This window comes from Chrysochloris asiatica, unplaced genomic scaffold (assembly GCF_000296735.1).
Source record: "Chrysochloris asiatica unplaced genomic scaffold, ChrAsi1.0 scaffold00006, whole genome shotgun sequence".
Classification (NCBI taxonomy): Eukaryota; Metazoa; Chordata; class Mammalia; order Afrosoricida; family Chrysochloridae; genus Chrysochloris; species Chrysochloris asiatica.
The window spans coordinates 13,704,240-13,729,970 of record NW_006408524.1 but is presented as its reverse complement, the minus strand read 5'-3'; the positions used below and the strand labels follow the sequence as shown (position 1 = coordinate 13,729,970).

General features: G+C 37.3%; 1 protein-coding gene across 3 annotated transcripts in view; it reads left to right on the top strand.

Annotated features, from left to right (window-relative positions):
- The window catches only part of ANLN (anillin, actin binding protein), a 55,472-nt gene that overhangs the window by 17,786 nt on the left and 11,955 nt on the right, over positions 1–25,731 (top strand). The window contains exons 5-20 of one of the 3 annotated variants that reach the window (XM_006832129.1): positions 1,252–1,480; positions 3,271–3,461; positions 3,735–3,839; positions 9,358–9,484; positions 10,903–11,016; positions 11,758–11,996; positions 13,001–13,146; positions 13,370–13,517; positions 14,485–14,620; positions 15,196–15,378; positions 16,944–17,070; positions 17,923–17,971; positions 18,064–18,120; positions 18,711–18,749; positions 18,998–19,019; positions 20,895–21,007. In XM_006832129.1, coding sequence (XP_006832192.1) covers positions 1,252–1,480; positions 3,271–3,461; positions 3,735–3,839; positions 9,358–9,484; positions 10,903–11,016; positions 11,758–11,996; positions 13,001–13,146; positions 13,370–13,517; positions 14,485–14,620; positions 15,196–15,378; positions 16,944–17,070; positions 17,923–17,971; positions 18,064–18,120; positions 18,711–18,749; positions 18,998–19,019; positions 20,895–21,007 — 2,025 coding nt within the window. The remainder of the gene's footprint in view (positions 1–1,251; positions 1,481–3,270; positions 3,462–3,734; positions 3,840–9,357; positions 9,485–10,902; positions 11,017–11,757; positions 11,997–13,000; positions 13,147–13,369; positions 13,518–14,484; positions 14,621–15,195; positions 15,379–16,943; positions 17,071–17,922; positions 17,972–18,063; positions 18,121–18,710; positions 18,750–18,997; positions 19,020–20,894; positions 21,008–25,731) is intronic. The other 2 variants (XM_006832131.1, XM_006832130.1) reach the window with 2 other exon arrangements.

Genomic DNA, 25,731 nt, shown 5'->3' with positions numbered 1-25,731 from the left:
ACTGGCTCTACAAAAACTAAAAATCTTCAGTTTGGAACTCCACTGCAAGGTAAATTAGCCATTGACAACTAAAATTGCACCACTTTAATGGGCAGCCAAAGTATGTCATATGGGATGATGGAGTCTTGGCCATGAAAAGGAGCACTGGAGATTAATTTCTCTATTATAACGCATTATGTGTGGGTGTAAATAAGAGACATACAGTATCTTTGAAAACACTTAGTCAGCTTGTAGCTGCAGTCACCCCCAGGACAGCAAACTACCCAATGGGGCAATTTCATCGCATTCCTTCTGAAGTCTTAGAAACTTCTCTGTTGCGTGTATTACCCTAGCTGTTTTTAAAAACAACAGTGACAACAACAACAATTAAGGGCTGATGTTTTCCTGATCCTTGTCTCTGAGATACAGATCTGGGCTCTGGAATTTGACTTATATTCAGTGACACATAATTAATAGTGTAGATTTGGATAAGTTACTTGATTTTGCAAAGTCTTTTTTTTTTTTTCCATATGTAAAATGGAGAAAAGGGCTATTGAAAAGGTTAAATGAGATCCTGAGCATCTAGCATCTTGCATTGTGCTTGGCATATGTTCTGTTGGATGTTGTGGAGTTGGTTCCGATTCTTAGTGACTCCATATGGGAGACTAGAAATGCCCCATGGGGGTTTCTTGGCTGTAATCTTTCCCGAAGCAGGTCACCAAGTCTGTCACCTACAGAACCCCTTGGTGGATTTGAATTGCTAACCTTTCCATTAGAATTAGCAATCAACTATACTACTGTTTTGTTTAATTGATATTAATTTAACTGAAGTACAAAACCAGGTAATTTGTTCTAATACAATTTAAAATTTAGTAGAAGTTGTTGTTGTTAAGTGCTGTCAAGTTGACCTGTAGCGACCCTCTTTCCGAACAGCATCTGATGAGCTTGATCCGCCAGCCTTGCGGTTGAAGCCAACATTGCAGTCCAGTATAATAACCCACAGCACCACACCAGGACTCCTTAATAGAAGTATCAGTATAATAATGTGAAAACAGTTGTTTTTTAAAATAGGAAGCAACTAAATGACCCTAGAATATATGACCTAAATTATAATAGCATTTTTTAAGTTGATTTTTTTTTCCAAACCTTTCAAATTGGTTTGACAATATTATATGGCAAGAATTTGTTTCCCTAAATCTGCATAAGACTACAAATAGGATTTTGTAGGTATTGTGAATATCATTGTTTACCCTAAGTACTCTCATGTTTCAGAAAGCAGCTTCTTCCCCACATAAGTCTTCTACTGCGTCCATCACTGATGCTAAAAAATGTGAAGTACAAAATCCTGAGCTGCTTCAAGAAAATCCTGCTAGTCCTCTGAAAACAGAGGTATCAAAACCAATTGTGAAGTCTACTGTCCCCCAAATAGTTCGGCCCAAAGAAGAACTAAATAGAGAAATTTACCTACAGTCTCATTCTAAAGAAAAATCTACAACACCAGGTTATGTATTTTTTTAATCTTTTTTTAATCTGAAGTTACTGCTGGCTATCTTTAGAATGTTATTCTTAACATTTAATATGCGATTGTGAATGCCACACAGTTGGTTTGCCAGGACAAATGCCCAGATGTTCTGAATATGGCTTCTTCAAGTTCAGCATTACTTGATTTGAACTGTCGACCTTGTAGTTAATAGTCCATTGCTTATTCTACCATGGCACACCAGGACTCTATTCATAAGTATACCTTAGCCCATTTACTGGTCAAAGTATAAAACCTATTGCATTTTAATAGTTAAATATACTTTTTCTTGGCTGTTGTTGTTGTTAAGTGCCATCGAGTCGGTTCTGACCCATAGCGACCCTGTATAGGGTTTCGGAGGCTGTAAATCCTTACGGGAGCAGAAAGCCTCATCTTTCTCCCGCGGAGCAGCTGGTAGTTTCGAACCGCTGACCTTAAGGTTCACAGCCCGATGCGTAACCCCTACGCTAGTTATGCTAAATACTTTTTGTTCTGTATCCTTTGATGCAAGCAAATTATATAAATTGGAAATGACATTTTAGGAGCATATTTTTGTAGATAAAGTTTTATTGGAACATGTACATATCCATTTATTTGTATAATGTCTGTGATTGCTTTCATTCTACAATGCAGAATTGAATAGTTCCAACAGAAATCACATGACCCTCAAAGTCCAAGATAGTTACTATGTGACCCTTTACTCTGATGTAGATAACAACCATAGGATCATCATGATAGAGGGGACATGAATCCCATTGATGTTGTTCAGTGCCATAGAGATGGTTTCCACTCATAGTGACCCTGTATAGGGTTTCCAAGGAACTGCTGTTAAGTTTGATCCAGTGCTAATCCTATAGTGCTGCGTGAGGATTTCATTTCCCTGATTTAAATATGTTGTTGTTAAGTGCCAGTCGAGTTGGTTCTGACCCATGGTAACCCTGTATAGGGTTTCCAAGGAGTAACTGGTGAGCTTGAACCACTAACCTTGCAGTTCAAACGGCTTTGCAGTCTGGCACATTAACCCACAGTGCCACATCAGGACTCCTGATTTAAATATACATCATATGATTTCCAATGAGTACTGGTTTTAGATTTTGTAAATCAAGATATCTCTTTGATTAAGTGAACACTCTCTAATTTTGCTTTTGAAAGAGTAAAGTGGGGAGCACCCCTGAACTTCATAAAGGCAAGATAAAATAAATTTGGCTGTAGAAATAGGAGTTATGAAAAGTCCTAGTGGCCAGGACAGTTCATGGAGTGTGGAGATTTGTTAGTACACAGTCAGTCCATGTCCAGTCATTTAGACTCTGATGGTTCTGTTTGAGGTTTGCCTAAGCCTCACTGCCCTCACTGACCTCTCAGTCTCCCCTTCCCACCTTCTTTCATAAAAGAACTAAATAAAATTTAGGACATAGATTTAAGTAGAATTGTGTGATTAAGTTTAAAATTTTTATACTATTTTCAGAATGACTAATCCTAGTAGGACAAGTTGCCTAACTCCTAAAATCAAAGACTTTGGAACACTAATGGACTTTGTTGGTGATATGCCGTGAAGTCAGTTCCAACTCATAGTGACCTTGTGCCAGGTTTCTGAGGTTGTGAATCTTTACAGGAGAAAGCCTCATCTTTCTCCCGCAGAACAGCTGCTAGCTTTGAACTGCTGACCTTGATGTTCATAGCCTGATTCGTAACCACTATGCTTTAGAACTTTGATATTGGAGATCATAACTGTTACTGTGAATAGTCTCCAAAAATATGTTTATTTTTTGCAGGAACAACAGGAATTAAGCCTTTTCTGGAACGCTTTGGGGAGCGTTGTCAAGAACACAGCAAAAGAAGTCCAGCTCCTAGCACACCCCATAGGACCCCCATTATCACTCCAAATACAAAGGCCATTCAAGAAAGACTGTTCAAGCAAAACACATCTTCATCTACTACCCATTTAGCAAAACAGCTCAAACAGGTACAATTTACTGCATTTAACTGTATTGTCAGGCTTTAGTAGAGAAACTAGAAATCAAAATGTGATTTCTAATTCTAGTTTTTCTGACTGAGATAAATAGCATCTTGGTTTTCTGTATCACTTGTTCCAACCTGGAAATATTGTGGCTTTGTAGTCCGTGTGTATTGTCAGCATTTTTTAATTTTAGAACTGAAGAAATTTTAGTAGTTCTTTGATAATATTCTTACACATACTACTGGCTCTTGTGTAAAATACAACTTTTAATGGGTTTAGGAACGTGAAAAAGAACTAGCATGTCTTCGTGGACGATTTGACAAGAGTAATTTATGGAGTGCAGAAAAAGGAGAAAACTCAAGAAGTAAACAAGAAACCAAAAAGGTAACATAAACAAAAATATAAAAGTGAATTTGTTTCAGTATATTATAGTTCTTAATTATAGGATAATTCTTTATGTACTTTATACTATTCTGATTAACTACCATTTTTCATTCATAACTCCTTAAATACTCTTACCAATTCTGCGTTTCTTTTCTTTTTTTCCATTTTCATGGAATCTCTTCACTACGTACACGGATCTTCAAATTAAAGAAATAGTTCCCATTATTCAATTGAGTTCAGATTCCTGTATATTTTTTAGCTTTTTACTATGAATTAAGTGAAGGTTTACAGAGCAGATCATCAGCTTTACATTCAACAAATCATATAATTTGCTTCACAGCATGGTTGCATTCCCATCCATGCACCAACAGTTAACAGCATTCACCTCTATTCACTTTAACTACTGTGTTCACCTCTGTGTCTCCTGCTACCTTCACCTCTCTACTGTCAGCCTCCCTCTTGTATATTGCCTGCCCTGTCACCCATGGTGTGTCTTCCCTCTTGTTGTTAGGTGCCGTCAAGTCGGTACTGACTCATAGCGGCCTTATACACAGCAAAATGAAACACTGCCCAATCCTGGGCCAGCCTCACATTGTTGCCATGCTAGAGTCCATTGATGCTGCCAATACATTGGAGGGTCTTCCTCTTTTTCTCTGACCCTCCACCTGACCAAACATGAGATCCTTCTCCAGTGACAGGTCCCTGCTCATCCCAATTCCCCATAACCATCACAGATTGTTTTCTTTTATCAAGAAAACCTTTTCTTAACTTTTTACAACATTGTGTTTGTCCTTTTGTGACTGACTAATTTCACTCAGCATACTGGCCTCCAGGTTCATCCATGTTGTAAGGTGTTTGGCAGTTTAATCTTTATTCTTCAACGTTGTGTAATATTCCATTTTGTGTATGTACCAAAGTTTGCATAACTATTTTTCTATGGATGAGTATGTAGGTTGTCTCCATCTTTTTGATGTGTCTCTTACAGACAGCATAGTGCAGGATTCTTTTCTTATCCATTCTGTTCTCCATGTCTCTTAACTAGTGCATTTAATCCATTTATCTATTGTGGAATTATCAATAAGGATAAATTGGTTGCTGTCTTTTTTCTGTTTATTTTTGTGTGTGTGTGTGGTGCTGCTGTTTCTTTGTTTCACATAATTTTCTACACTGAGTTCATTTTGCTTGTGGGTTCTCTTCTCATTTTCATTTCTGTTGTGTTGATTGATGTTATTAAATCTTTCTGAGTTTCCTCTGTTTTTATTCTGATGTCCAGGAGTATTAATTTTCTTTCAGATTACCTCTAGTTTATGAATTTTTCCCCCTGCTTGTAACATTTATTTTATCTTGAAATCTACTTGACTTCTAGTCATTTGGAAGTTCTGTATCTACACGATTCCTTCTTTTTTTGCTTTGTATTTGCCTTCATTATAAATTGATATTACTGGCTCCCTTTTTTCAGCCTTATAGGTTTGCTTCATTTTAAAGAGTTCTATATCTGGATTGAGTTCTGGGTGGTGTTGTCATGCAAGTTCTGTTGTCTGTTGGTTCTCAGTCCAAACAATTGTGGGGTTTCCAAGGAGTAGTTGGTGACTCTGAACCTCTAACCTTGCAGCGTAGTGCATTAGCCTATGCATCTTAGCAGAGGGGCGGTGATGGCAGAAATATTAAGGATGAGAGAGAGCCATCTTGGAAACAGAAGGAATAGGAGTTAGTATTGACTCAGATGGGATATGACATCATGAATTTACAATGGACTAAAACTCTATAGTTATGATATGTGCAAATAGCTTAAATAGAAACATGGAGAAGGTGGGTTGATCCAGAGTTGAGCTTTTCCCAGACAGGAGGAATGAAAGAATAGTTGAAGTGATGGAGTTCGAGATAGTAGTAAGATAATGGTTGAGGGAAAGGGTCACAAAGTCTAATATGGATGGAGGCCAGAAAAACAGATAAAAGAGAATTGGAAGAAAAATGTCAAATGACCAGAGGTACCGATGAGGCAAAAGAGCAAAGTCTGGATGGGCTAGTGAGGTTGAAGCCCTGTTGTTAGAGTGCGGTATTTGTATACAGGGTTTCAGAGATGAAACCACCTTCGGTGATAGCTGAATTGTAATGGCAGGGAAAGTCACTGGGGTAGAAGCAGGCATGCAGCTGAGAGGCCAGGGTGTTGTTTGGATAGACCCTGGTGGCTCCTAGTATTGCCTAGGTGATGGTGACTTTGAAACAATGAATGAGCAGTGAGGTAGCGACTTGTGGGTTAGTCATGGATAACAGAGACTTGGGCGGAATGAGGATGCAGTATAACCTGAGGCTTGTGTCTCAGAGGACAGGAGCTGTAAAAAGAAGATTCATAAGAGCATGGACATATGATTAGAGACTCAAGAGTCGTTTCTGATATTGCAAGCGTTTACGAGAGACATCTCTGAAAAGAATCACCTTTATTTCAGAGATTTGTAGGGTAAGTCCTATCTTCTGTTAGGGTCAAAAAGTAGAGAGATTATTTAGTGAAGAGGATAAGGAAAATTTGTTTACCATAAAAGAGGATTATTCAGGCATATTAAAGGGTCTTTGGAGAGAGATGTGGGGGTGTTTCACTTAGGGGAGCGAAAGCACAGATCGGTATGTAAATACAATTAATGGTTAGAACAGTAGTCCAGGACTTTGCTAGGTACTTATTTTGTAGTATATCATTTAATCCTCATAATAACCCTGTGGATTAGGTAATAACATGGTTTCCCTCTCTCTGGATGAGGCTCAAAGGGGCTTTAAAAGTTTGTGTAAAAATGGAGTTAAAAGATAATGGAATTTTGCCATGAACCCTCATAAACCACTTGTCCAAGATGCTGCTGCTAATTAACTTGAGTCCACTGTCTTCTCCTTTAACCACTCTGTATTCTTGAGCAAGGAGTCCTGGTGTGGTGCCATGGGCTAATGCGCTGGACTGCAAAGTCGGTTTGAACCACAAGGTCGGTGGTTCAAGCTCACCAGCCGCTCCTTAGAAACCCTATACAGAGTCGCTGTCAGTCAGAATCAACTCAACAGAGTGATCCACAGTACCAAGGATGTGGGGCACGGTCAGCGTATTTAGCCTTTCCATTACCACTGCAGTCACTTGTTCATTTACTCAACAAATGTTTGAGGGCCCACTGAGTGTGGGGTATGTTAAGGTTGTTTTTCTCAACCCATTCTTCCTGATTCTGAAATGCACTTACCCTATCCCATTTCTCCTTTCATCACATTTCTTGCCTCGCAGCTGCAGCATTTGGTAATTGGCTTTCTTTGTATATACTAAAGGCTTCTAACTTTAGAGACACTACAGATAGTTCCCAATTTATGATGGGGTTCCGTTCCAATCCCTTCATTCAAAGCCAATTCTCACATAAGTCAAATACCTCTTTTTTAGAAAATTAGTGTTCATTATTATTGCCTTTTTTTAATCTCTATAAATCCAGTCTTTGTCACTTAAGGGCTGGAAGCATTACATAGAAACTTACAAATGTATTTTAATACAAGCAAAATACACAAATCATAAAAATGGACTTGGATGAGGAACAGTTAGATGATGCTGGCGTTTTGTCAGCTGCAGTAATAACTGCACTTGTGGAGGGTTCTGGATCAGGTGGATTATCTCTAGGAATGGGGATGGTGTTTCTAGTCAGAAAATTAGTTGTAAGTGTGGTCCTTTTCTGTTTTCTTCATCTATTTCACACAAGCATCTCGCTCCTTCAGGAATCTGCCCCATTGCCTTTTACAAAGCAGTCAGCATTTGAGTCCATGTTTTCAAGCAACTTTAGCTCCTGACAACATCGCACCTTTTTCCTTATTCTTTCTTCAGCATTTCTTGCCTCTTCAAAATCTGTTAAGTTCTGATCTCTTAGCAACCCTTCTTGATGATTTGTGAGCTCTTACACATTGGTCGTATCAAGATACCCACTCAGCGTTCTTGCCATATGGATGAGTTTCCCACCGATCTCTTCTATCCTATTATCTTGATCAAACGCTTGGAACGTGTTCACATAACTCAGCAGTTTTTACTCCTAAACCCCTTGCGTGTATTTTCTCTTAACTTCCTCCCAGGAAAATGCGGTGTTTCAGATACACTGAAGAATGTTGTAATTCTTGCAGAAATCATGTAGTGTTATCATTCCTCCATCATTTGAGCTACTACCTGAGCAATACTCTAGGAAGAATGTCTTGAAAGGGACGAATGCACCCTGATCCATAGGCGGAACCGTAGCTGTCATCCTGGGAAGGAGATCTTCATGTGGAGGATGCCCTGGGATATCCTCCTTATGTAGCAGCAGAATCTTGATGCTCCCAAGTGTTGTTTGATGTAACTCGAATGTGTCTTAAGTGGAGGGCTGCTTGTATAGTCTGGGGCTAACTCAGCAACAAAACTACTTGAGTTTGTATACTAGCTCTGCCACTTACTGGCTGTGTGGTCAAGTTACTTAACTCCCCTCAGTTTCAATTTTCTTGTCTTTAAAATAGAAGTAATAATAATAATACCTAATTTACAGAGCTATTGGGAAGATTAACTGAAGCAGTAGGCATAAAGGGAGTCCTAGTGTGTCGATCTAAGATAAGCACTGGACTGCTAATTGTAAGGTCTACGATTCCCACCTACCATCCATTCATCGGAAACCCTATACAGGGTCCATATGAGTCGGAACTGACTTGACGGCACTTATCAACAACTCCCAGGGGTATTGGGAGGATTAGTGAGCCAGTGAATGTACAGGTAACCAGTACACATTAAACTCTATGTAAATATTGGGAATCTCTTTACTTTTATTTGTATTATCTCTACTATAGCTTGGATTATAAAGCCTTATCTTTAAAAAAAAAAGAAAAGAAAAGAAAAAAAGTTCTCTTCCAAAGCCTTATAAATAATTTAAAAAGACTCAGAAAAGAAACATTTTGCCCTTCACTCCTTTTTCCTTACCTTCTGATTTGTTTTGATCCTTCTTTGATTTATCTAGATTTGATAATTAAATGGATCCTGAAGTAAGAACTGTCACCAGATTTTATAGGTAAACTAAGTGTCACAAGAGGAATTATTTTTCTGCTTGTGTAATTTCACTTTAATTGGTTTATCTAAAACTGAACTCTGATGAGAATTCTAATGCTCTCTTGCCTTTTAGTCTTTAAAAATAATTGTGCCTCCTGGGAATTCCTAAGGCTATGAATTAATGCTTCAGGGCCTGTTGTATTGTAATCACAGCTGACTACATACATTATCTCTTTTGATCTGAGGAATCTCATACAGAATAATGACTCTTATTTGTTTCATTAATAATATGTTGCTATTGTTGTTAAGTGTCATCAAGTCAGTTCCGACTCACAATGACTCTGTATAGGGTTTCCGAGAAGCGAATATTGAGTTTAAACCACAGACCTTGCAGTTCAAATCAACCTTGTGATCCAGCACTTATCCTATAGTGCCACAAAGACTCATAATAACATAAAATTAAAAAAAAAATCAGAAAATTTATCTTTTTTCATTTGTGTTATCCAGGAAATTCACTGTCAGAATACTCCCCTCCAAAAATCGCAAGTTGTTTCAGATACTCCATCAGTTCCGGTAGCGGAAAAGGTGACAGAAAATCAGACAGCAACACAGACTTCCAGCACAGAGCCTGCAGGTCAGTTGATATGCACTAAAAATGTGGCCAAATTCAGTTTATCCTAGTTTTCCTGAAGATTGCAAAGCAGAAGTTCTACTCTGGTATAAAAAGAGATTTATTTCTTCATTTCTGTTTGTGCAATATGATGTTTTCCTTTCCAGAGCTACATTGTTGTTGTTAAGTTGTTGTAGAGTCAGTCCGTCGCATAGCAACCCTATGTAGGATTTCTGAGGAGCGGCTAGTGAGTGAACCGCCAAACTTGTGATTCAGACCAGCCTTGTGGTTGAGTGTTTATCCTACGGCACCACATAAGTTGTTGTGGTTAAGTGCCGTCGAGTTGGTGCCAACCCATAGCGACCCTGTACAGGGTTTCGGAGGCTGTAAATCTTTATGGGAGCAGAAAGCCTCATCTTTTCTCCCGCAGAGCAGCTGAAAGTTTTGAACTGCTGACCTTAAGGTTCACAGCCCAACTCGTAACCACTCCTTATGGCACCACATATACTCATGTGTAATTTATGATATGCTTTCATGAAGAGTCTTTAATAATATCTATTTAATTATAGACTCTTCAAGTCCTTTAATTTAGCTTTTTTACAATTGTTTCTATAAGATGAATTCCTAAAACTAGTGTGCCAAGATCTATGTGTATGTATTGTATATCGGTTTGCAATAGTGTTGTTAAGTGCTATAAAGTCAGTTCTAACTCATAGTGACCCTTTATAGGAGCAGCTGGTAGGTTTGAACTACCGACCTTGTGGCTAGCAGGTCAATGCTTATCCTATAGTGCCACAACAGTGTGCAAAGATATGTATGTTTGTATATATCAGTTTTCTGTAGAATTAAGATTAAAATGGCCTAAATGTTCATCATCAGAAGACTGTTTAAATATAAAGCATGATCAATTCATATAATCAAATATTATGGAGCTGCTTAAAAGCTTTAGGTAGCTTTTGCATACATGACACATCATGGTCACTTTTCTAAAGTGAAAAATAGTTGCAGAATGTCATGTATAATATCACCTTCTGATGTTGTTAAATGCCATCGAGTCTGTTCTGATTTATAGCGATCCTGTAAAGGATTTTTGAGGAGCAGCTGGTGGGTTTGAACCGCTGACCTTTTGGTTAGCAGTCCAGTGCTTATCCTATGGCATCAGCCCTAAAAATCTGTATGCATATGCATACATATTGGGAAAGCTGCAAGAACAAACAGCAGCAATCTATTAATCTCTTGTGGGAAGGAAGAGAAATGGGACAGTTCAGAAAGGATCGGTGTTTTAGGGGATTCTCTATACTTTGCTGGATATGAATATTTTAAAACAAATATAAGTTTTATAATCAGTAAAAAAGATATATAAGACTCCTTAGCTAAAAAAATTTCAGTTCCTTAAGAGTATGTACGTATATTAATATGGTCTTTCTTTAAAAAATGTTTAGGTTCCACTGCATGTGAAATGACGAAGTCGTCTAGCCCGTTGAAAATTACACTGTTTTTAGAAGAGGACAAGTCCTTAAAAGTAACACCAGACCCAAAGATTGAGCAACAGAGAGGTTTGTTTTTGTTTGTTATTTCTCTGGACATACTTACCATAAGACATAACATATTAGTGGCAGCATTTATTCAGATCTATAGTGCTCCTGTATTTCATGGTGTTGTTTTATAATCTCTCTCTCTTTTTTGAACTTTGACACACTCTAGTGTTCACAATGATGTGGTGCTGTTAGCAGTTATCTTTAGGTCACAGACTCTTAGGAGAATCTGATTAAGGCTGTCACAGACTTTCACAGGAAAGGCTCAGTGATGCCCGCCCCCTACTCTCCATCTACTAGTAGACAGATGACTGGTCCCAGAGGCCATCTGTGGACTGTAGATTAACAATTCCTGCCCTAAATTAGCATGCCCTGTGGAAGGGCAGTTCCCAACTATAGATGGATTTACTTTAAAGAACATTTGTGTGTGTGTGTGGGGGGGGGGGGAGCAGGGAGTCTGAAGCTTTGGCTATTAATCCTGCAGTTTCAGTGCTAAGTTACATTGTACTTTCTGAAACCCAAAGCAATTGTTTTTTTTATCGGCCCTATACCTGTTACATAGAAAATGTTATTGGGACTTTGAAACTATTTTGGTTTTATGTATTAGTATTGATTTATTATCTTTTGTTAGGTGGTGCTTTTCCCAGGAGGGCTTTCTCCAGGTCTGTTTAGTAAGCATGAATGTTGGATCATTTGTGCTCTCCCTAGTCATTCTGTAAGGTCTGAATCATAGTATTATCTGTGCATTGCAATATTTTTCAGAAGTGGGACGTGAAATTGAGATGAGTGTGGATGATGATGACGATATCAATAGTTCAAAAGTAATTAATGACATCTTCAGTGATGTCTTAGAGGAAGGTGAACGAGATGTGGAAAAATGTTATGAGGGCATAGAGCGAGTAGAAGCAGAAAGCAGCGAAGAACAGGATGATGCTCTGAATATCTCCTCGATGTCTTTACTGACTCCATTAGCACAGACTGTTGGTGTGGTAAGTCCAGAGGTAAGAAAACACTAAGTGTAAACAGGCCCCTGGCATAATGAAACCTATTAGTATTGGAACCTCCCCTTTGTTTTTGGTTTGTTGTTGTTGAGTGCCATCAACTCTGTTCCGACCTACAGCAACCCTGTTTTCAAGGAGTGGCTGGTGAGCTTGAACCACCGACCTTGTGGTCCAAACCAAGTTTGCAGTCCAGCGTATTAACCCACAGAAATAGGCATTCTGTAGCGAGGTGTGGTGGGGGACTGTTTCAATTCTCTGCTTTAAACTCTTCAGTGGGTTCCTGTTGTTCCTGAATAAAATCCAAACTCTGTGACGTTCGTTAAAAGGCTCGCCTCTGGAGTGCAAATTCTGGCTGTCCTTTACTGGCTCTTCACTGGGCAGGTTGTTTAACCTCTGTGCTGCAATTTCCTCATCTATGAACTAAGGCTGGAGTCCTGGCGTGGCGCTATAGATAGTACTGGACTGCTAACCACAAAGTCAGCAGTTCAAACCCAGCAGCCACTCCTTGGAAACCCTATACTGGGTTGCTATGTTTTGGAACTGATTCCATGGCATATTACAGCAATAACAAGAATGCCACAATTCCTCATCTATTAAATAAGATTATTAGTAGTACCCATTATGGGTTGCTGTGAATATTAAATCAGATTAGAATATTAGTGTTTATTGCCAGGTACATAATTAACAATTCCTGAGCGCGAACTACTGATATTAGCCATCACTCTGAATTGAATAATTACATTTCTGCTGGAAAATTGATTCAAATAGGAACATCATTTTTAAAAAGTTAAAAATATAGGTTTTTGCTGTCTTGATACTTTAATTTATTCATTTACTTTTTAGGAACTTATGTTAGTTTTCCTTGGTTTTATGATAAATCATAATATAATGGATTCTTAGGAAACAAATATCCAGTTAATTATGGAGAATGATTAATTTATTTAGCTTAGAGGCAGTGTTAATTAGTCACAACATGTTCTAATACCTGATGCATTTCTCTGTAGAGTTTAGTGTCCTCGTCTAGATTAGAACTGAAAGATACCAGCATCAGTGACCAGAGTCCAAAGCCAGGAAAATTCCAAAGAACCCGTGTCCCTCGAGCTGAGTCTCGTGACAGCATCGATTCTGAAGATCGTGATCTTCTTTATAGGTAAGGACATTTTTGGAGGGCATTCACTAACTCTGTTGATATGACAGAATGTGCTAAAATGTATCATTAGCTTGTCATTAATATTTCATCTGTGTAACAGTCTGGAATAAATTTCCAGTACTAAATGCCATTTTTCATTCCGTTGAAGTTCTGATGTGTTCATTAAAGGATTGTGTTCAATGGTTTGCTGGTTTTCTAATAGAGTACAACTTATTTCCTGAAGCATCGATGCATATAGATCACAGAGATTCAAAGAAACGGAATGTCCTTCCATAAAGCAATCGATTGTTCGGAAGGAAGCTGTTACTTCAAAACTGGATGAAAGAAAGCCTGTCTTTCCTGGTCAAGTTAATATCAAGCAAAAGATGCAGGTATGTCCTTCTGTGGAAAGGGGATTTGGATTGTGTTCTACAGTAGACTGTTCTACACTGAGTGTCTCGAACAGTGTCTGACATGTAAGAGCTCAGGAAATCACCCTCCTTCAATTGCATTTCAAAAAGTTCCTTTTTATTGGAAAATTGGAGGATTGTGTGACATTGGTGAAATATTTAAACGTGTCTCATAAATATCTGTAGTCTGTTAATCAAGTGATGGTGAGGTCTGAAGTTTATTTTGCTCTTTGTGTTGCTGTTAGTTACCGTTGAATCAGTTCTAATTCACATGGACCATGCTTGTGTTTACTAGAACTCCTCTATGGGGTTTTCAAAGCTGTGGCCTTTCGGAAGCAGATCACCAAGCCTGTCTTCGGAGGTGCCTCTGGGGGTGGGGGAAGGTTGAATCACCAATTTTGCTATTATAGGTTCTTTTATGATAAGAAAGACATTAAATTATTTTTTAAAAAGTCATACGAGGGAGGCTTCAAAAAGTTCATAGAAAAATGGAATGAAAACATGGATTTTCCCCTAAACCTTTCGAAGCCCCCTTGTACATGGAATGTAACTAAAATGAATCAGATCATTTCTGAATCTCTGTCCTTTGGCTGTCGCCCCAGTTGTAATTTTGGTAAGTATGAATTGGAAATCTTTTAATAAGGAAGAATGTTTATAGTTTGATTATTATCTTTATAGAATGTTAAATATATAGACAGTGAGATTAACTTGAACAACGAGGTTAACGTTTTGGCTATATTCTCTAGAAACTTTGGAAATGATGCAATCAGAATTAAACCAACATTGCAGTCCAGTATAATAACCCATAGCACCACACCAGGACTCCTTAATAGAAGTACCAGTATAATAATTTGAAAACAGTTGTTTTTTAAAATAGGAAGTAACTAAATGACCCTAGAATATATGACCTAAATTAAAATGTGTGCCTTCCCCCGACTGCTTTCACCAGGAACTCAATAATGAGATAAATTTGCAACAGACAGTGATTTATCAAGCTAGCCAGGCTCTGAACTGCTGCGTGGATGGAGAGCATGGAAAAGGGTCTCTAGAAGAAGCCGAGGCAGAAAGGCTTCTCCTGATTGCAAGTACGTGAGTGCACCTGGGTCATTCCCAACAAATGTTCACATTTCAGTCTAGTGTATTTAGAAATCGTCAGTGTTAGAGAAAGGACTTTCTCTGCTAAATCTGTTCCCGTTTATCTTTTGTTTCTTGTACTTAAAGGTTTGTGAAAACACTACATATAAAAATATAATGAAAGGTTACAGGAAAGACGAAAGAAACTGGATTGCATTAGAAATAATGTAGTTGTGAATGTTAAGAATGAAAAAATATATCTATAGAGAGAGTATGTGTGCATGAGCTAAAAAGCTTATGTGATTTTGTTGTATGTGTATGTGTGGGGCTGATGTGGGGGTGGCGGGCAGGAGGTTGTTGGGGTAGGGAGATTACAATACACAAGACAGTAGATCAAAAGTTGCAATACTCTGTTACATATTGGAACTTAGTAAACAGATGAACTGCCAAGCTTTAGCCTGTTTGTAGACAGACTTACTGTGTTACCTTTAGTCTTAATGGACACTTGCCACATCATGCAGTTTCTTGAGCTAGTTGTTTAAAAAGCTTTGGAATTTTAACATACTAACTTGTATATTTTTTAAAGCTGAGAAGAGAACACTTTTGATTGATGAATTGAATAAATTGAAGAGTGAAGGACCTCAGCGAAAGAATAAGACTAGTCCCACATCCCAAAGTGAATTTGTCCCATCCAAAGGATCAGTTACTTTGGCAGAGATTCGCTTGCCTCTAAAAGCAGATTTTGTCTGTGGTACAGCTCAGAAACCAGGTATGATGATTTGTAACTTGCATCACTTGTAGATCCTGTTTCATCAGGGACCTTACTAGCTTGGAACCAGAATGGAACATGTTGAGCATGCATAAGATGCAGAACTTACTATCTTTGTTTTTTTTTATCAAAATATATGCATAAAAATAACCAAGGAAAAAATCTCATATGTAGACTTACTGATCCATACAATCATGGGTCTAGTTTTAATTGAGAGTAAACCCCCAAATCCTCTGCCATTGAGTTAGTCTCAACTCATAATGACTCATTGGGTAAGGCAGTGAAAAATCATTTGTTATTATATATGGTATTTCCTAACATCAGTTATTATAACAGAGCAGACCATTAGACTTTCATTCATTTTATTTGTAGAAAACACTGGAGCATCTAAAAGAATGTTATTTCAGTTAATCATCTTTTTGTAGAAATTTGTTCTATAACTCAAATTATTAATTGTTAGGACATGGAATTTTATTCCTTTTGTCCCTCACGATTGAATAACCACAGTAAACTTTTCTAAACTATGTATTTTAAAATCATATATAAGTAAAAAAGGAGTCCTGGTGTAGCGCTGTAGGTCAGACTGCAAAGTCGGTTTGAACCACAAGGTCAGTGGTTCAAGCTCACCAGTGGCTCCTCGGAAACCCTATACAGGGTCACTATGGTCAGAACCAATTTGATGGCACTTAACAACAACAACAAAATAAGTAAAGTAGCTAAAGGAGCAATACAGCTTCAGGATGTGAAAAGGGCAGGGTAAGTATAACAAAACTTTTTAAATTTAAACTTTATTAAACATTAGATGAATTAAAAAAATTTTTTTTCTTTTCTTTTTTTTTTTTTTATTCAAGGCCCTTTTAAACTTTTATTGTTAAGTGAAGAGAAGGCTAGACATTTGGTGTTTGCAGTTCAGGGAAAGTAAGAAGTGAGACCTTTAGAAGTCTGAGCCTTATAGAAACTAGGTCCTTCAGGTTCTTATTTATGTTGTTGTCGGATCTGGGCGGAGCGGGTTGATGTTTTTATTAGAATTTATCTCTTTATGATTTTCACAGAAACAGTATTTTGGTCTCACTTTAAAAATAACATACTATAATTTACCCATTTTGGGTATAAACAATTAGCTAAATCATTGTGATCAGGAGGTAAATATAAGGTTGACAGAAATTGAAGACTGCAGTAAAGTAATCAGAGGTATGGTTGTTAAATGCTGTCGAGTAGGTTGTAACTCATAGCAACCCTGTATAGGGTTTCCGAAGAGTGGCTGATGAGTTTGAACTGCCAGCCTTGTGCTTCAAACAGACCTTCTGGTCTAGTGCTTACCCTACAAAACCACATCAGGACTATTCTGAGATGGCAGAATGTAAATGATTACAGCACACACAATATGTGTGATTATGACCTTTTGTTTATGTCTTGCTTAGCTTTTAAACAAAAAGTTGATTTTGGTAATTTTTTTTATAGAAACCGGGTTCAGTAATATTTTATTCCTTTGGTCTTCTAGAATGCCGATTAGCAAAAATCTGATTTTTCTTGTGTGCTCATTATTTAAACATTACTTCTTACAGATGCAGCAAATTACTATTACTTAATTATATTAAAATCAGGAGCTGAAAATATGGTAGCCACACCATTAGCAAGTCCTTCAAACTCACTTAATGGGGATGCTTTGACATTCACTACTGTATTTACTCTGTAAGTAAATCTTTTTCATCATTGAAACAAATTTAAAATTTTTTTTTAAATAGTTAATACAATCTAAGCAATGCATGTGAAATTTATAATCTTTGAAATGCTTGATTGTCCTTTTTATAGAGACAAATAGCCCAGTTTTCAGTCTTATTACCCAATCTCCTTGTACATAGGATCACAGACTTATTTTTCAAGCTCAGAGTCACAACCCAGTTTGAAAAAAATTACTTGTCCTCTTATTTAGGATCTTGAGTTGTAAAATACTTAGAAAAATACTTCTGACTTGTATTATAGGCAAAAATAGACTGTATGTACCAATTTATGTGTTTTTAAAATGATTTTTAACTATTTGTTTTAAAACACAATGAATTCCTTTACCCTCAGTCTTGTGGTTAGTATTCATTATTTTTAATGACATAACTTGAGGTTGTTCTTACATTAAAAAAAACCTTATTTTTCTGCATTTTACTGTTGAAGAAAAATACAATTTTCAAAAACTGATAATGGATTTATATTTTCTTAGAGACTTACTTTGCTCTTTATTCCCCCCCCCCCCTTTTATTGTGAATTGGGTGAAGGTGTATAGAGTAGTTTTCCATTCAACAATTCAAAATACACATTTTATTCTGTCTCATATGCTGTGGTCCCCACATTGAACATCTCCCTATTTCCTGTTTCCATTCTTCCTGCTATCCTCACCCTTCTAGACGCCAGTGTTCTTGAGCAAATGTTGCTATTGATCTCAAAAGAGGTGCATACCTGCTCCATGTTATTGTTTCACCTATAGATTGTTTCACCTATTGTTTTGCTGAAAATTGAGTCTTTTTTTTTCATTGTCCCCCTCTCCCCACCTAGGCAAGATGTATCCAATGACTTTGAAATTAACATTGAAGTTTACAGTTTGGTAAGCAGTTAATGCTTTCTAAATAACCACTGGTCTACTCTTCTGAACAATTTTCAGATTTTAAACTTATCTTGCTTTGGCTTTGTGTGTAGGTACAAAAGAAAGATCTCTTGGGCCCTGATAAGAAGAAAAAAACATCCAAGTCTAAGGTGAGAAAGAAGGAAACCCAACAAAAATATTATAATCAGAAATAATAGATGTCATTGTACAAATTTTAATTTATGTATAATTTTTAATGGTTATAAAGTTTTTAAATCATTTTTATGGCTCAAACTTTCTTGTTAGCACATTTATTAGACTTGAGTAGTGAGAATGTGCTTATAAAGTTAGTGATCCTAATCCTGAGTAGAGATGTCCATGATGTACCGGGCTAAATAAGTGTATGGTTTCTGCTCTTACTTGACAACTAACTTTTCACACCTAACACTGCCCTCCCAGCTTTTCTGTGAATTCTCACTAAGCCCTCTGAACGGACACTTACAAACAGTGAGGTAGGAACTCAGCTAGCTAGGAGGAACAGACTCTAGCTTGGTGTACAAACTTTTTTGCTCTTTGTCATTACTTTAACTCATCATTTATTAGAACTTTTTTTTTTTTTTTGAAAAAAGGAATGAGCAATATAGGTTAATAAAGGATTTGTTTCGTTTTTAAGGGTTGTCTTGTATGCGAAAGTATCTCAAGGTTGACTTTAAGCTCTGAGTGGGTAATAGGAAATATGCTAAGTTGTGTTTTCTTCTAGGCTATTACTCCGAAGCGACTGCTAACATCCATAACCACCGTAAGTACAGCTTTCAAAAACAAGGCTGAGCTTCCTTCAGAGATCTTTGTCTTCCACACAGTACTGTCTGTTGCTTAGCCATTCTAAACTTTTAGCGCTGTCGAAATCTTTCAAATGTAGTGATGGAGCAGGGGGGAGGGGTGGTGAAATTTATGTAGGAGAGAATGTTTTCTAAAATGTGGGTCTTTGTGATGTTAAAAAGAATTTGTATCTAATATAATCTGTTTCTTTTTCAAATCTTTCTGTAGAAAAGCAACCTTCATTCTTCAGGTGAGTTGATTTTTGAACCCTTTGAAATTCGAAAATAAGGAAAATAACCAAGCAGTCATGTACTTATATAGATGGGCCATCTTGATCTATGAGTATTTCCCCTAGTTTCCTTTGGAATCATATTTTCTGTATGGGTTTTACTAATGTGTAAGATACTGGCCAGAACAGCCTGCTGCCTGCTTGCACCTGCATCAAGCTGCTCCACAGGCTTGGGTCATCAACCAGCTGCTCCTTGGAAACCCTATACAGGGTCACTATGGGTTGGAATCGACTTGACAGCACTTAACAACAAACTAGCATTTAAGAAGGCCTGGTGTGGAGCTCTGGGTTAATGCACCAGACTGCAAGGTCGATTTGAACCACAAGGTGGCGATTCAAGTCCACTAGCCACTCCTCGGCAACCTTATACAGGGTCACTATGAATCAGAACTGACTCGAAGGCAACTCAACAACAACAACAAAATAACCTAGCAGTCAGGAGCCCTGATGGTGCTGTAGGATAAGCACTGGAATCATAGGGTCAGCAATTCAAACCCACCAACTGTTCCTCAGGGGAAGGAAGCTGTCTGCTCCCATAAAGATTTATAGTCTCAGGTTGGAATCAATGTATTGTCAGTGGGTTTGGTTTTTGGTTTTTGTAACAGACAGTACACATAGGCTATTTAAACAACAACAACAAACAAACCAGTTTCTATTCACTTGATTCCTATTTATGGTAACCCCATGGATTGTTGTTGTTAAGTGCCTTAGAGTTGGTTCCGACCCATAGCGACCCTGTATAGGGTTTCTAAGGAGTGACTAGTGAGCTTGAACTTGCCGATCATGTGCTTCAAACCGACTGCAGTCCAGCGTATTAACCCACAGCGTCACACCAGGACTCCCATGCATAGTCACTTGGAAATAACATAGCAGGTAGCATTATTCTTCAGCCCAACTTTTGCTATTTTGAAGATTTATTTTATGTTGTCAGAATGGAACCATGGTGGCACTGGTAGTTAAGTGCTTAGCTACGAACTGAAAGGTCAATGGTTTGAAGCCACCTGCCATTCCACAGGAGAAAGATGTGGCAGACAGCTTCTGTGAAGATTTAAAGCTTTAGAAACCCTATCAGGTCACTGAGTCAGCAGTGATTCCTCAATGGGCCCCGGCCTACAGAGACTTCTTTTACCTGCACTGTCTTGATTCTGTATTGTATCAGGAGAACATCTAAGTACTGGGCTATCAATAAGCCAGGAAAGGTCTTTATAATGGCTTTAGGCCTGAATTTTCCAAGGGGGTTGGGGCGGAGCTGGTTTTGCTCACCTTCCTTTGGGCTTTTGTTCTTTTCCCACACCACGGAGACTAAGTCCAGAGTCTGCTGCTAATCTTTACACCCTCCACTAGCAACGGAATCTTTTGCTTATTTTTATTAATGTCCTATCTTTCGGTTCTGTGTTCTTTGAAAACACATCCATCCCAAAAGTTAGGAGTGCCTGTACCTCACTTAAGTATAAAATACTTAACCATTTTGTTTCATTAGAAATATGTTGATGTTTTGATTTTTTTCCTCCCATATTTAAAGACAGGAAAATGAAACAGTTTTCTCTCTGGCAATTTAATTTCCTTCTTTAGGGTAGTGGTGGTTGTGTGCTGTCATGTTGGTTCTGGCTCATAGCAACCTTGGAAAGGGTTTCTGAGACTGTAAATCTTTATGGGAGCAGAAAGCCTCAGCTTTGTCTCCCTGAACAGCTGGTGGATTCAAACTGCTATTCTTGTGGTTAGCAGCCCGACACAGAACCCACAATGCCACCAGGGCTCCTTCTTAGAGTAGGTGGAAAGAATGGTTGTTTACAGTCATGAAAGTTACTCCAAACCACATTTCTTCTTTCTGTACAGTGATGGCCAGTCCAGGCGGTCTCAACGCCGTGCGCACCAGCAACTTTGTCCTTGTTGGCTCTCACACACTGTCCTTATCTTCAGTCGGGAGCACCAAGTTTGCTCTGGACAAGGTAATCCAACTTCATTGATAAGGGTAGGGTATAATCTTTTTAATTTTAGAGAAATTGGAAAAATGGAAAGGCCACAATGCTTTCAGGTATTTGTATGTTCTTCGAATTGTACGTTTGAGCTAGGCATGATGTGGGAAATATTTCTCACTTGTATCTTAATAATGAAAATTTCCAGATAGTGTATACTGGGTTACTTCCCAAGTGTCACTTCTGACTAAAGAGGTATTACGTCTTGCATTGAGATGTTAAATTTAGAATTTTTAAACATATTATCTTGTCCAGTTGAACTGATAATTTGAAAGGACTCTATTTTTTGGATTTGATTTTGACAAGATAGGAAAAACTAGGTTAAATCTTTTAGAAGAGAATTTATTAATTAAAGGGATTTCCTTCCCATATTCTTTTCACCAAATTAAAAGCTTTAGCTTTTAGATCTGCATTATATCTCTATTAAGTGTTTTTTCACCATAATGTGCTATAACGAAATATTAACTAGACTATTTTAAGGAGTGCCAATACTAGAGGCAAACTTTATTCAGTTGAGTTGGCCTCTGCTATATAACATAGTGATATTTTAAGATACTATAAGACATCTTTGGTCAGAATATAAAGACAAAGAGGTAAAAAAATTAGGAGGCTTAGTTTCTAGTTTTTACCTTCCTAGGAATTTAGTCTTCAGCTCTGAGCTATGTCACTTCATCTTGGGGGCGAGGGGGTCTTTTTTCCCCAGTATAGAATATTAGATTACGTGAAGACAAATCTAACTTTAAAATTCTTTGACGTTTTTCTTTTAGTTAACTGACAAAAGCAGATTGTAGCATGAAGTTTTGAATGTATTTTAACATGTTAATTTTTAAAACCCATGTAATTCAGCTAGTTTTTACAATGGAGTGATTCTGGGTCTTTTTTTTTTCTCTCTCTCTGTCTTTTATTTTGTTTGTTTTAGATAAATTATGATGTAAAAGAGCGAGAGCTACTGGGCTATTTGTTCCAGGAAAAGGTTGCCATATTTTCTTTGATTGTAACTAATGGGCTTAAAAATAATCATTCATTTTTGGCCCACATATATTTCTTTTACTAACCACTCATATCTTCTTACTTATTTTGAATAATTACATAATTTACTATGTTCATTATTTTTTCTTTAGATTCTTGGAAATGGGTATCTTTTTCTCTCCCCACTTTCATATTTCTTTAAAGTTTTGAAAGTTCTATACCTCTTTTCATGCATGTTTGGTATTTGGGTTCCTCTCCAATATTCTTTCTTCCCTGTTAAAATTTTTAAAGATTATTTAGTCACTGATATAAGTCATTGGTTGCTAATGGGATCAGCGGTTCTAACACATCAACTTTCTGTGGGAGAAAGAGGTAGCAGTCTGTTCCTGTACAGATGTGCAGCTTTGTAAACCTTAAGGGACAGAATTATATTCTGTTCTTTAGGGTCACTTTGAGTCAGAATTGACTCAACAGCAATAGGTCTGTTTGGTTTTCTAAGAGTACCAAATAAGCAATAGAGCTTGAAACAAAATTATTTGTGGTCCTCTTGTATGTTGAGAGGTGAGGAACCCTGTTGCACAGTGGTTTAGTGGTCGTCTGTTCCATAAAGATCTCCGCCTTGGAAACCCTGGAGGGCAGGTCTACTCTGTCCTGTATGGTTGCTATGGGGATATAGTGAAAGAGCAATTCGTGAGGTTTTAAATAAAAATGGAAACTCAGGTCTCCATTGGCTAGTAGATGTGTTGCTATGTAGATGATGCTTTGCATATTAAGTTGGAAATGGAGTGCATTGAAAAACAGAACTATACTGAGTACCATCTTAACGTATTTTAGAAGGCTTTAGAATTAAAAATATTTTTAATTGTAGTAAAAAGTATGTAACAGAACAGCTGCCATTTTTAGCATTTTTTAAAAATTTGTGCTGCTTTATATTTTTAAGAGCATTGTGTAGAGCAGTTGCAAATATTCTGTGGGTGTATAGAGATGCTAATTAACAAAATGCAGGGTGCTATTCTGAAGTTTTGTTTTAATTTCTTTAAAGAAGATTTGCAATTTAGATAAAAATAAGAACTGGGGCGAATTGTATTCCTTACTCAGTTTTGTCACATAGTTAATTCTATATGTAAGAGATTTCATTAATCTCTAAAACTAAAGATTTCAATGATGCATCTTAAATATAGACTATGTAATCTCTTGAAAACTTTCTTGGCTACCATTTTAATTCAAAATGTCACATTTGCAAATTATATTTCCTTTCTCTTTACTTTTTTGAAATTTTACTGTAAATAGCCTACCACGTGATTGAATTAAAAATCGAATCAACTAATTTACTGTCTAGTAGGAATCCTGGTATGGTGCTGTAGGGTAAGCACTGGACCAAAAGGTTCTTTGAACCACAAGGTTGGTGGTTGAAGCTCACCAGCTGCGCCTTGAAAACCCTATACAGGGTCGCTATGAGTCTGTCACCCCTGTTAACATGTGTTTATTTTACCCTATTGCCCATGAATAATTTTCCTTCCCTGCTACCTGAAATCATACATTGTGTCTTAACTTTTTACATTGGTCTCATACAATATTTGCCCTTCTGTGATTGACTAATTTCACTCAGCATGATATCCTCCAGGGACATTCCTACCTCAGAAGGTTCTGGATAGGGTTCAGGATTCCACCTAAAGTCCTATACACAACAAAGTCTCTGCAAGAAGCCTATTTCACTTGACAAATTCTAGAACCTTTTTTAGATATTACAATCAGTTCCAGGCTGAAGATGGACTTACAAGCTTTCTGTAATCATGTTTCCCAATATTCCTCCTTTTTGTATATTGCCTACCCTGTCACCCCTGTTAACATGTGTTTATTTTACCCTATTGCCCATGAATAATTTTCCTTTCCTGCTACCTGAAATCATACATTGTGTCTTAACTTTTTACATTGGTCTCATACAATATTTGTCCTTCTGTGATTGACTAATTTCACTCAGCATAATATCCTCCAGGTTCATACACATTGTGAGGGATTTCACAGATTTATCTTTATTCTTCAGTGTTGTATAGTATTCCATTATGTGTATGTACCAAAGTTTGTTTAACCATTCTTCTGTTATCTTTTTGATGTGTTGCATACAGACGACGTATTGAAGAATCCTGTTTTCTTATCCATTCTGCTACTCTCTGTCCTTGACTGGTGCATCTAGTCCATTTACATTCAGTGTAATTATCCATAGGTTAAAACTGATTGCTATCAATTTGATGTGTCTTTTTTTGTGTGGTGCTACTGGTTTGTTTCACGTAATTTTCTGCACTGAGTTTGCTTTCTTTGTGGATTTTTATTTCTGTTGTGTTCATGTTTATTAACTCTGATTTTTTTTTTTTTTAATATTTTGATGGGAAGCTGTATTTATTTTCTTTGAGGTTACCCTGTAATTCATTATTATTTTTTTCCCTGCTTAAAACAGTTGTTTTGTCTTGAAATCTACTTGACTTCTTTGCCATTTGGAAGCTCTGTATCTACACTCTTACCTCTTGTTGTCTTTTGTAAATCTTCATTATATATTGATATCTCTGGTTCACTATTTTTATTCTTACAGGTGTGTTTTATTTTAAATCGGGATTGAGTTCTGGATACTGTTGTCATGTAAGGTAATCTCAGGCTGTTGTTTGTGTTGTTGGTTGTCAGTCCAAAGAACACCCTTTAGCATTTTTTGTAAACTTGGTTTGGTCATTACAAATTTTTTTAATTTTTTTTTTTTTTTTAAATCAGGAAATGTCCTAATCTCACTGTTGTATTTGAGAGACAGCTTTGCTTGGATGTATGATTCTTGGTTGGTATTTATATTTTCTTTCAGAGTTTTGTATATGTCATCCCATTATCTTCTTGCCTGCATGGTTTCTGCTGAGAAATCAGAGCTTAGTCTTACTGATTCTCCATTGTAGGTGATAAAGTAGCCTGTTTTTGTAGCTAAAGTATTATTAGAACAGCCATCCTCATTTGTTCATGTACTTTGTGTGCTTCTGTCTACAAAAGCTGCTTCTGTCTACGATGGCAAAGTTGAATAATTGGGACAGAGACTATGGCCTGTAGAATCTTGAATTTACTTCCTGGTCCTTTGTAGAAACAATTGGCTGGTCCCTGGTCTACTATCTTGTTCTTTGTTCCTTTGTTCTTCCTTTCTTGTCTGCTGGATTAATTGAATGGTTTTTAGTAATTCCCTTTATTGCCTCTGTTGGCTTGTTTAGTTATTCCTGCTTTTAGTCTAGGGATTACAAAATGAACCTTAAGCTATTAAAGTCTATTTTGAATTACTATTACACCATTTCATATACTGCAAATACTAAGAACCATTCAATAGTATAAATCCATTTACCCATCCCATCATATTGTTGTGGTAACACATATATAACATAAAATTTGCTATCTTAACCATTATTCAGGGTACAAGTCAGTGGCTTTAATTATATTTGCAATATTTTGTGTGATTTTAGGATGTGGCTCTCAGGGGAGGTTATTTATTTATGTATTTATTTTGGCCTGTTTCAGTCACTCCCAGTCCACTGCCGTGCAGTGGATTCTGACCTATTTTTGTTAACTATCATTGCCTCGGTTCTGACTCGTTACCCTGTGCCAATTTCTGAGGAGTGGTTGATGGGTTTGAATCGTCAGCCTTGAAGTTTGTAGTCCAGTGATTATCCTATGCTCCACACCAGGCCTCCTACGCATTGTAACCCAAT